General features: G+C 50.5%; 1 protein-coding gene across 1 annotated transcript in view; it reads right to left on the reverse strand.

Moving 5' to 3' along the window:
* DAAM1 (dishevelled associated activator of morphogenesis 1) overlaps positions 1-12,795 on the reverse strand; it is an 87,885-nt gene that overhangs the window by 35,024 nt on the left and 40,066 nt on the right. Inside the window, 1 exon segment of the mRNA XM_040601013.1 lies at positions 10,120-10,209. Within this exon segment, the coding sequence (XP_040456947.1) occupies positions 10,120-10,209 (90 nt within the window).

Consider the following 12,795-nt stretch of genomic DNA (forward strand, 5'->3'; position numbering starts at 1 on the left):
TTGCAAAAATTCACCTCCAGCAAAGGCAAAAGGACGTAGGGGCACAGACCTTTTGCCGTCTGCTGGCAAATGGACTCAGTGAAGCAATCCTCTCCAAATAACCCAGAGACCATCCGGCTGTCCATCCTGCCACATTTCTGGCCACGTCTGGGACCATGTGCAGGGACTGTCACCTGCCAGCATCAAGTCTGGCCACCTGAGGCCATGGCCAGGGGGAGGATTCTGCCATGGTGGGGAAAACCCAATGCCTTCCCAAGGGGTTGAGAAGAGGACACCTGCTTGCAGCTGCCTGGTCGGTCGGAGCTTCCTACCACCGGACTGTGCAGAGAAACACCCGCCATGCCTGCAGGACTCCTGGCAGCCAGCGTGTCACACACAGCCTACCAAAAGACATCCAGGTTGTCAGAAAGATGCTTAGGAGGACAGAGAAAGTGTCAGGGAGCTTGGAAAACAAAGGTGTAATTTATATTATATACACATATATATATGTGTATACACAAAGGTGTGTATATATATATATAAATATATATTTGTATTTTCCTGTAATGGAAAGGCACAAATTATACCACCACCCCCCACAGAGCCAAAGGAAGGTCTGCTTCTCTTGAGCATGGTGGGAAAAGCAAACCATCGTATTTTGCAAAGTATTTGTCACCCCAGGGAAACACACATCATTTCTACAACCTATGGGTTAGAGCCATCAGTTTAACAATCCAGCTGTGATCACCAACCCCCTAGAGCGAGGTGGAAGCTGGATACTGCCCATGGCCAACCACCACAGGGACATGGGGACGTGAGGTCAGCCTGCACTGCAGGTTCAATCTGCAAAGCATCTCTTGCATTATTTTCCTGCAGCCAAAGGACAGTTTCTTGGTGCTAGCTCTATTCAGTGCCACCCACCCATCCTGCAGAATGACCCCACGGTCTCTCAGCAGTGCCAAGCAGCTGGGGTGAGGCTCAGGCCACCTTCCTGCTCAGTGACAATCCTGTCTGGCACAGGCAGCCAGATATCTCTGGCTTCTCAGCTCACATCACATGCCTTCCTAAAGGACATTCATCTCCTGTGTGCAAAAGCGAACCCCTCCTGAGCACATACAGCCAGACAGTGTGCTGTCTATATGCACCAGAAACAGGAGGGAGCATGTACGTGTGGTGAAGACACTGAAGAAGGTGGCAGGGATGCTGGGGAACCATGGGCCCTGTGCCTGTCTGCCAACCCACCCTGCTGAGCCATCCTATGCTCTGCTGCAGGAAGGCTCTGCGTAAACCCTGCAGGCAAAGATTTTGCTTCTCCCAGCTTTCCCACCTTGCTTTAGAGGCTGGCACACAAACAGTGCCCTGGGGCATGGCAGAGCTGGTACACCCACACGTGCCTTGAACACGGTCCAAAAAGGGACCAGCTCCTGTCCCCTCTTGCAGACATCACTGCAAGTCCTCCCCACCACACCAGGGTACTATCAGCACCTCTTAGAAGGAACATCCCTCTCCCACCAGCGCTCCCAGCAACGACACCAAATGGAAAGGGTGGCAAAGTCTGCACTACAGCACAGCACCAAGAAGTGTTCAGATGCACCCAGCCAGGAGCTTGGGCAGGGAGTGAGATCTGTGCTGAGGAATGGGGTAGGAAGGTGGGGGGGCAGGGGCACCTTATCCCGTATCTCAGGACCTTCCCATGGGATGTGAACACCTGCAAGGCAGGCAGGGATCCAGACCTGCTGCTCATTTAGGGCTGAAAAGAAGCAGTGGAGCAAAAAAATACAGGTCTCCGGGGGGCGGAGGGGAGACTGAACAACAAAATTGGCTAAACTGCTCATTTATAATTAACATGCTGCATTATAAATATTTCCCTTTGCTCAGCTCCCTCAGGCTCTTACATTTCCTCCCTGAAACCCCCAATTTAAAGAGCGGTCTCAATTAAGTGCAGCAGAACCTCATTAATTCAGATGAGCAGCCAGGCAGGCTCGTCAGAAAGCAGCTTCCCAGGCGAAGGGGAACTGCACAATAAAGCAGGCAAAGATCAGGGCACAGGCTTCTCTCAGCTCGCTGCAGGACATTGCTCAGTGGTAATTATTGTAGCTAATGGTCTACAGCACACTGATAAGTGTCCTTTAGTGCATTCGGTGGCAGTAAAGAAATCTCCCGGCTAAAGCGACAAGCCCGGAGGGAAGTGACTCACAAGGCTTTGCTCAGAGCCAGGAGGAGGGAGGAACCTCTCTGGGCATCACAGTTTGAAAGGGTGAATTTGTAAGATAGTTTCCCAGCACCCAGGGTGGGTTTTGAGGATGTGAGTTTTGCAGCCTGCCTTTGGTGAAGGATGCCCAGGCAGAGAGCTCAGCACTGCTACCATCAGCTCTCCAGGATGCTCCATTGCATGCTGCCCAGCTGGCACTGGGGAAAAGAACATCTAGTTTCTTCTCCTCTGGGCTGCGTTTAGGTCTTTGCTGTGTTTGCTCTCAAGAAGCATAGAAGTGAGGGCTGATCTGAACCCTGCTGACAGCCTAGTGCTGTGCTGCAGCTTACTACGAGCTGCTCTTTTAGAGGCAGCCCGACGGGTGTAATTGCCCAGTGCCCTTCTCATCTGTAACATTTGCATCATCCCTCACTGTCCTCTAGGAAGTGGCCCTGATGTGCCACCACACACGTGCTCTACTATAAAAATTAGGAAATGCCAAAGTTAAGCAGCCAAGGGCAATCTCAGCCCTGTGCCCCACTTTGTTCCCACACGCTCACCCCAACACCCACTGCTTCCTTCCAGGGACCAGGCAAAAATACAGATCGTATCAACTGCAGCCCTGGTGTTGCTGTGCCCTCTCCTTGCCTCCACTGCACCCCCACCCCTGGGTTCCATGTGCAGGGCTGATGGATGCTGCCACTTGGCTGTTTCACACTGTGGTGGTGGGATGTTGTGGTGTGAACCCCACGAACAAACTCCATCCCCTCTGGGTGCCATGAGGAAAGCAGTGCCCAGACAAGACAGCTCATAAGCGGAAGCTTTTCCAAGTGAAGGTCACTGATCTGCCAGCTCCAGCTATCCCTTCGCTCTTCCTGGGGAGATTTCACACCCCCCAGCTCTGCCACCTCTTGGCTGCAAGCCTGACCCTTCCACAGCCCCTGTGCCTCCCCCTCGGGGTGTCAGGAGCTCCCACAGCCAGACCGCCCTTGCTCTTCCCAGTGACCACCCTTAGGACACTGGGCAGCAGCACAGAGGAGGTGGCGGCTCAGAAGCAGTTTGCAGGCCAGTCCCGGTCCCATTTGGGCACTGCTATTTACACCTGGAAGATGCACCTTCACGAGATCCTGCTCCTCTGACCTGCAGGAACACAGCTGCTGGGAGCAATGCATCCTCCTCCTCAAAGCGTATCGCCATGGCAGTGGGGAGAAAGACACCTGGGAAGCTCCTCAGTACTTTGATACGGCTGCTGTACTTCCAAATCAAGCTTCTGACAACACCTTTCGGATTCCAAGCCTGCAGGCAAAGTCTCCATCTGATCCGGCAGCCCCTGGCAGTCCCTTCCCAGGCTTGCAGCCCATCATGATGGTGATGGACCTGGAGGTGCCCCAGGGTAAGTAAACCCTGAGGGTAGCTGTCCAGGTTCCTCACCCATCTGATGTCCAGCACACCAGGTTAGATCCTTCAGAGTGAAACCAAGTCAGAAGGAAAGGGCTGGCTTGCAGCAGCCAGCTCCAAGCAAACCCTAGAGAGCCCTTCAGCTACATCACTTGTGACTTTGATGGTTCACCTTCCTCTTGGTGCACCTGCAAAGTTGGTCTGCCCCAGGAGAACTTTACACTAGGAAAGTCATGGCAAGGGGTTAAAAAAAATTCTCTTCAGTCAGCACCTGCTGCAAAACCAAAAGCACCTCCCTTCGTTTTTATGCATCCTCCTGATTGCATTTTTATTTTGCAGTGTTCCCCATCCCTCCTTGCTGTTCCATAACAGTGGAACAAGGGAGAGCTGGCAGCAGCTGGCAGCCTGCTGCGTTTCAGCAGTCCCCCGTCCCTGCCTGCTGGGATGATCCACCAGGATGCTGTTTGGAAAGTCAAAAAAGAAGCAGACAGTGCCATGGATGGGTTTTAAAGCTGACGGGTCTGCAGCCTGCATGAGAAACTTAAATCCAGCCCAGTTCCACCAACACAGCTGAGCCTTTGCCAGGAGTACACTGGTGGAGGTTTTGGCCCACCATAGCCCTCCAGGTCTTCCTTGTCCCTCCAGCCACTTGGCTTGCGCCTGTATCCCTGCAACAAAACCTAAATGATGCAACTAAAGCCGCTTCCCTGTGGAGCGAGGCTGCAAAGAGCTGTAATTTCATCAGATTCTCCCTGAGTTGGGATATCAGAGTCTAAAACCAGACCACTCCTTTTTTCCACATGCTAACACTTCCTATACCCTCTCCTCTACAAATACACACATGTCCTTGTACGCTTTTCCCAGGGTTTAAAAATTATGCTCCCCATAAGCAAATACAGCATGACCAGATGCCTTTCATAGTTAGCTGGTTCATTGCTTGAAAAGCTTCACTTTAAAATCCAAAAAGATTGCTAACAGATGCACTTTTTGGCCAGAGAGGGAGAAAAACCTCACTTAAACAAAAGTGTGTTGTGATTGGAACTAAAAAGGGAATTACCTTTAAAGATAAAAACTATAAACATTTCCTATTGAAAAATACCCCCAGCCATGCAAACAGCCCATTTCTCTCAGTCAGCCTGAGAAAATGACACCAGAGATGATATTTCAACCTGCTGCTGCAATAACAGCAGGTCTATCTGGATGATCAGGGGCTATGAAATACTTCTCATTCATCCCAAGTGACCTAGGAGCACAGCAAAACAGAGAGTTGTTTTTTTCCTCCTCCCCTTGCATGCCATCTTTGTCAGCTTTTGCTCTTAGTTCTGCTGCTACATAAAAAAAAAAAAAAAAAGAAAAGAAAAAAAAGAAAAAAAAGAAAAAAAACCCTGATGTTTTTTACTTGGAGGAAATCGCAACACAAGCCCTGTGACCAAGCTGCAGGACTGAGCAGAACAAGTGGAAAAGCGAGCTGGAAAGCGAAGCTCTTGGAGGGAGTGGGTGGAAGGCACAGTTTTAGGGGAAAGAGGCTGTCTGGCTGGGAAATACAGTATTATTGGAGAGCCATCACTCGTTTCCCTATTTATCACATCTTTCCCTATTCTCCCCTGCAAAAGCACCACTGCTCCTTCTCCTAATGCGAAGGGATCCTGGCTTTATATCTATGTCTGAGGAAATTTTAGATGCAAGTTTTGCTTACAGGGGACAGCTTGAGACTGCTGAGAGCTATGCACCCAGCATTAGCAATGCCAACAGGTTTTCAACACAAGCTTAAGAGTGCAGGATCACTTGGCATCCCTGCAGGTCATTTTTCCCCTGCCCTGCCTTTACAGATGCTCAGAGAGGTCAGCCAAATTGAAAGGGAGGGGGACAGAGCCAGACCCTGCATTCGTGTGAGCTGCTTTTGCTGCCAATCCCTTCCACCTGGTTATTTATGCTCAGCTTCTGCCTGAACACCCCTACATCCACCCATATTTTGAGGCTCATAAAACCACCCTGCGAGCTGCTTTAATAGCTTGACATTTATGTACATTGGCTGGCAGGAGCCAAACCTCCTGCAATTAAGAGGTGCTGCAGACTAAGCGCAAAGTGTTAATTATTAACTCCCTTGAAGCGTGGCCTCCTGAGAGAGGCCATCCTGAGTCACCCTCTCCCACTGAAGCAAACCCTCAGCCAGAGAAACTGTAAAGCTGGAAACCCTCCTGCTTCCTCCCTGTGCTTCCGAGCAATATCCTCTCCTGTAAAGCGGGGCCAGCAGGGAGTCAAATATTTTGCGATGAGGTATGAAACGAGTCATCATCCAGAAATACCACTTCTAAAAGCAGGTTTCATCCCGCCGCTAATGCATCTCCACCTTTGCATTTCCTTGCTTCATTACAGCCATAGAGGAGGCTGACTACTTCAAAGGCCTCTCCAGTAATCTCCAAATCTCTGTCCTGACCCAAGTGCTGCACGGCTGCTGGATTTGACGCAGACTTCAGTTCCCACTTGAGTTGTTGCCAACAGACTTGCCAACCCCCATCAAGAGAAGCTTTTTATCTTTCTGCCACACTGCCCCGAGCATCACAGGTGATGCGGGTGGGATGGGACCGTGAGGAGTTCATCTAGTGCAACCCCCTGCTCTGAGCAGGGTCAGGGCTGGGATCAGCCTCAGAGTCTCCATGGACGGAGGAGAATCAGGGAGGACAAAACCTCTGCCCTACCGAGCTGGTACTGTGGGCTGGGATAAAACCAGCTGCTTGCAGGGTAGAGAAATGAGGACACGGGGCTGCAGGCCAAGGGGAAATATGCCAGGGAAGGAAATATGCCTGGGGAACAGCTGGTTTCCCCCTTATTTCCTCTCAACGAGCACTGCCAAGGCCAGGTGCTGCCAGGTCCCTTTCCAGGACAACTCAGCACAACAAAATGTCTCATTTTGGTCACCTTCTACCAAATCTTGCCCATCATGGGAATATGTAAAGCACGCAACAACTGGGATGGACTCTGGAGAGCCGAGTACGGTGAATGACACCAACAGCAAAGCAGAAGCACCAGACACGGCACACAGCAGCAGGGAATGTGCTGGAAGGACAGATACTCAGATGCCTTCTGCGCTGCACACACCTTTGCCGTTGATGGAGGCAGGGGAGTGTGCTGGGTGCATGGGCTATGGCCACAGTGCAAGGTACTTTGGAGCCCAGCAAAGCTGTTTTTTGAGGACAACCCCAGGAGAAGGCTGGGCAGAGTTTCTGTCCTCGTGCTGCTTTTTTGAGGTGGAGCTTGTTACAACTGGTCTCTGCAATTGCAGCGGGGAGCACTGCAACCCACAGGAAAATGGGGAAAACGCTAAAAAAATAGGAATGCCGCAAACCAGGGCTTTTGGACTCAAAGTCTGACTGAAGTCACCTGACTCTTAACAATCTGTTTCCAACAGGAGCCAGAACTGGCAGCAGAGGAAAGAACAAAAACTGCTCAGGGGACAATGTTAGATCCTTCGTAAGTCAGGCAGCTGCCTGCGGCTGATGTCCACCTTTGCCAGCCCCCTGAGACTGACCAGGTGAAACTGGGTGTTACCAGCATCTCAGGCAACACCTTGCTATTAAACACAGGCAGGCCAAAGGGGGTGGGTGCATCCTGGACTTCCCAAATCACTGCCACTCAGATTGCAGCCAAGGATGGGAGGTAGGACCCCTGCCCTGTCTCAGCTCCACCGCCCTGGTCGAAAACCAGCCACTGGCTCTCAGCTCTCCCCCTCCTTCATGCCAGGCTAGCATCCAAGTGACTTGTCCTCATAAAAACACAGGTCTCACATAGGTAAGGTTTACCATGAGCTGCTGGGAAAGCCACTGACATTTCTACTGCCTGTTGGTCCTCATCACACAGGAGCAGAGCTGCCTAGAGCCTGCCATGCATAGAGACATGTTCTCCAGCCCACATGATTCCTGATCTCCTCCACTGGCAGAGCCTCCATTGATACGGTCTCACTCATTTTTAATTAAAAAGCAGGAGAAAAACATCCACCTCAACCAGCACATCTCCTTCAGAACAAGCAGTGGCATGAATGCTCTGCAGCTCACTGGGACAGCATCACAAGCAGGGAAGCAGCAGTTGAGAGCAGCCAGAGAAACAAGGACTAGAACAGAACAGCAGCCAGGACCCAGCCTTGGATGGGCACCTGCTCCGAGGACCTCTGAGGATGCTATGGGGTGCTTCTGTGGCTCTTTTCTTCAACACTCCCTGGCAGCAGGGAGTTTCTCGGCATGTTTTTTTAAAAACTGTAAGCACAAGGAGGTGCTGGAATGGGCAAGAGGCACCATCAGCTCCATCTAAAACCTTCCTCAGGAGATTAGATAGCACGTAATCTCCAGTCACAATAATAATTATGTGGCCTTGCTTGATTTAAGTCTCTGTTGTCTCTCCTTATCCAGATGCACCGGGGCACGGCTTCGCTTATCCGACAGGCAGTGATGAGTGAGCATCCCCTGCCTGTTTTCTTGTTGATTCAGACCAGCGCCTGTAATTTGTTAACATCTCTTCTCCCTTCTGATTTAAATCTCGGGCATGGCAGGCCTCTGTCTAACAATAATACAGGGATTTCAGGGGTATTTATGAGAGGCTTAAAACTTAATCCTACATGAGCAAGGTAAGCCTCCTCTTGGCCTAAAACGTGGCTGGAAAATCTGGTGCCATTGCTACAGCGGGAGAAAAGAGGCATTAATGGCAGCGAGGGCCTTTGCAGCGGGGCTGGGCGACCTCCCGCACTGCTGAGCCAGCTCCCGCAGCCAGGTTAGGGGGTGCAGTGGGGAATGGGGAACTGAATCACCAAATGTTTGGGCTGGAAAGGACCTTTAAAAGTCATCTACTCCAATGCCCTGCAATAAGCAGGGACATCTTCAACTAGATCAGGTTGCTCAGAGCCCCGTCCAACCTGACCTTGAATGTTTCCAGGGATGGGTAAAAGGAAAAATGCCCCTTCTGGGCAACCTGCTCCAGTGTTTCGCCACCCTCATTGTAAAATCATGTCTTCTTTATATCTAGTCTAAATCTATCCTCTTTTAGTTTAAAACCATTACCCCTTGTTCTCTCACAAGAGGCCCTACTAAAAAGTCTGTCCTCATTTTTTCTTATAAGCCCCCTTTAAGTGCTGAAAGGCTGCAACAAGATCTTCCTGGAGCATTCACTCCTTCAGGCTGAAGACCCCGACTCTCTCAGCCTGTCCTCATAGGAGAGGTGCTCCAGACCTCTGATCATCTTTGTCCCCTCCTCTGGACCCACACCAAGAAGTCCATGATCACAACGAGGGACATTTCACTCACAGACCTTGGTGTCCTTCCATTTGCTTCTGAAACTGAGGATTTTTGCCCCATTTCTTCCCACAGTGTTATGTCCTGCAGGATCTCTGCTTTGGCCAAAGCTGGGAGGGAAAATGAATCCCAGCACAGATCGCTGGGATAACTCCTGTGCCAACATACAGAGGCAAAAATGTTCAGTTCACCAGGGAAAGAAGAGTTATTTTGGCCACCTTGCAGGCTGGCCAGCCTGCCAAACTTGGGCTGCCCACTCTCAGAAGCAGAAGCAAATGAACCAAGGGAGAAAAGTGGCAAGACAGTCTGCTCCATCCCAGATGGGCTGTGAGAGCCAGCACCAGCACCACTGCACGCTGCAACTATGAACCTGCCCATAGGCACCACAGGCTTTGGCCACCTGGGCACTGATTTACTGGCAGAAATATAAACAAACCTCAATTTTTGACCTCTCCCTAAAGGGTGATGCAAGCAAGCTCAGACATCAGCACATCTCAGCATTGGGAAGATGTCCTTGCATGTTTCCAGCTTAAGGAATGTGGCCACGAGGGCAGCATCACAGCGTGGACACATCACACCAGGAGCTTGGCAGACAGATCAGTGACTCGCACCAACCCTCATCTCTTCCCAGCAGTACCTCAGTTACACCCATGAGCCCAGAGCCCTTCACTGCCCCAGGGGTGACACAGCTTCACCCTAAAAGCAAGTTCTGCACTGCCGGGCCAAATCTCTTGCAGGCTGCCCTGCGGGTGCACGGCTTCCCCAGCAGCACTTTGCGTTTGTGCAGGTCCCCAGGAAAAGCCTGTGGGAGGACAAAAATGATGCCCAAGCCTGCTTCATGGCAGCAAACTGGAAACCCGGTGGCGAGAAAGACTTTTGGGCAGGCTGTAATTGGGCCCTCAGACATCAGAGCAGAGCAGAGCCACGACAGATGGTGACTGGAGCAGTCCCTTGCCACCACAATGCCAGCCTCAGTGGTCACGGAGCTCCACGTGGCCCTGCTTGTGCTGGCACGGATGAGAACGGGGTGGGGGACACCTGGGCAGAGCGTGGGGACACCTCCAGCCTGAATTGGCTCAGGAGGTGGGGCTCTGCATTTTGGAGACTGAAGACTTTGCTCCCCCAGGGCCACTCTGGGGAACAGATGTGCTCCTGCGACACCCCAAATACCACTCGGCATCCCAAGAGAGCTGGTCCCTCCCCACATGTCCTCCCCCCCTGCAGGGGAGGGGAGGGGCTCAGTCCCCCACCACAGCGCAGTGAGTCTCTTACTTTCTTCTTGCTGCAGTAGATCTGCCACTTCTTCTCTGCTGGCAGCGCGAACATGGCCTCTCTGTGCTTGTCTGTGAGGTCAAGTTCATCCTGGAAAAGGAAAAAAAAACCCACAAAATATGCAACATAAGTACTGAAATGGGTGATGGCACAGATACACCCCCCCAGATAAGCAGTGTAAATCAATGTGGGGCCACATCACAGTACAGCAGTGGTCCCGCAGCATTGCCCTGTGACTATCAGTTTGTCAGGGTAATGACGCTAATTGTCATCCTGCTGTTGCTGACCTCCCCCTGACTTCTGGGCTACAGCCAGCTGCTGGGCAGTCAGGGCTGCAACCCTCCCTGCCTTGTTCCTCCTGGACACTGCCTTCACCGCTTTTAAAGGCAGCAAGTGTTTTAGAAAGGACATCCACGAAGCCATTACAGTTGCCCACAAGATAGCCTCGCACAGAGGACTGAGAGCTCCAGATGATGGATCGCATCCAAGATGCGCAGTGAAGAACAATTCAAATACGACCTTTCTTTTTTACTGCCACAGATAATTGCTTCACTGAGCACCTTGAGTGGTCCAATGCATTTCTATAACTGACACCCTCCTATCATCGAAAACTGACTGGTTTTGGCTTTTGGTTTGTTTTCCTGTAACTAAAAATAGAAAGCTTTTTTCCTAGTATCTACAGTTCATAAAAAGGTACATCTCTCCATCAAAACTGGACTACATATTGCCTGGCAGAGATAAAGCTGTTTACTGACTGAAACCTTTATTGGTTTATCTGATGTTATTTTAAAGGACACATCCATTTTCGACTTAGAGGCTCAGTTAGCAGCGTGCCCTCCATCGGGATGCCCAAGTATTATCAAAGCCTCGTTGCTTCCTGGTGCTAGATGTAGGTCAAAGCTTTTATCAGACAACTAAATAAAACATTCAGGCAGGGCTGGGAGGCTCGTTGCTAAAGCCAACATTGATCTTACAACCATGGATGTCTCTTAAAATCACTACCACTGATGACAATCCTTGTGCTGGAGGGGTGTTGGTGCAGCAGTGGGAGCACTAGAGAAGCCGCAGAAGGTCACAGGAGAGCCCTGCCATGGCCTCCAGCCAACTCAATGCATCCCATCCAGCCAGTAGATTTAAGTAAGACGATCCCTATTAAAAATTACAAATTTTAATTACAATAATTACAAATTATTAGAAATTAAAAAAAAAAGATACTACACAAAAACTCATTAAAGTTTCCCTGAATAACAACACTTCTCAACTGAAGCTGCTAGTCCCTAGTACCCCAATCAAAGGTAAAAGCCCCATCTGGTGAAGGCTGAGCACGATGTCTATGGGGAAAGATGGGTCCCTGCATCAGCAAGCCTGCAGGCCACAAAGAAATTCAGTGGATCTGATTAAAGTTCGTATTGCACCCAACATCCAAGGAAGGGAGGCTTCAGCTACGTTGTAACCCAAAGCCAAGCACCCTCCAGCATAACACGCAGCGGATGGAGGGCTGCCGGCAGTCCTGAACGTATCACAAAGGGTTATACATCCACTTCAGGTATTGACTTCACTTCCCGATGAAAGTAGTCCTCAAAGGGAAGGCGTTGTTGAGCTTTTTCTGTTACGTATGCATGGGGAAGCTTTGCCTCTTCCTTGACTTCTCCCTCCCCGTATCGACTGACTTTTAAAACTAACATGCTGCACAGAGCTGATGTTGGTGGAGCCCTGGGAGCAGACTTGCACGACACCCTTGCAACAGAAATAAACATGCTGCCACAACCGAGACTTGGAAAAAAGGGAGGACTGAGACAGCCCAAGCTCAGTTTGAGACACCTCCTCCTGCACCCAGGGAAGAGGGCCTGGCTTAGGGACTTCCTCCAACAAGTGCCACTTTCAAACCTCCCGATGTCCTTGCAATATGGGAGGTCAGGAATTCATATCCAGCACAGATCTCCTTCCCAGCCTTGGGCAAACCTCATCACCTTTCCATGCCTCAAAACCAAAACTGCCCTCAATGTCCTTTGCTGTTGCCTCCGCAGGCTATGAGCCTGTCAGCCACCCAAGCTCTGCTTCAGCCCCACTTCTGCACGCCTAAAGGCAGCCAACAGGATGACACAGGGACCCGGCTGAAACTCAGCTCATTGGAAAAGTACATCTAGGAGAGGATGAGGGTCCTCTGATGAATATTTACCTCTGTGGTGAGGGTTTGAGTAGGCGCAGGAAAGTGTTTCCACTGTGAACCCGCTTCCCTGCCATGTGAATCTGGGATTCAGGCATGAAAGCACCAGCCACGCACATCCGTACTTAGGTCCTTAGAAAAATATTTATTGAAACTTTCAAATACCCATACCCTAAAAATACAACTTGTGCAAACACAAAGATTTATTAACCAAGAAAAATAATTCTAAACTGAGCTGAAGCCTAAGTGGGAGCAAGAAGGGACAAAGCAGAAGAACATATTAGGTGCTGGTACATGACAACGTGCAAACGCATCCATAAAAGGTGCAGAAACGCTTCTGCATCTCACACAGCACGTTTCATTGTGCCCTGGCTTCAACATATTCAGTCATCGCAGCCCTGCATCACTCAGCAACACCTACATAATGACATCTTGCAGGATGCTTGGGAGAGGTGTTTAAATAAACACTTTGTGGCACCTGGTGAATATGAAAATCCTCATAATCAAAC

Source organism: Falco naumanni, chromosome 7 (assembly GCF_017639655.2).
Source record: "Falco naumanni isolate bFalNau1 chromosome 7, bFalNau1.pat, whole genome shotgun sequence".
Taxonomy (NCBI): domain Eukaryota; kingdom Metazoa; phylum Chordata; class Aves; order Falconiformes; family Falconidae; genus Falco; species Falco naumanni.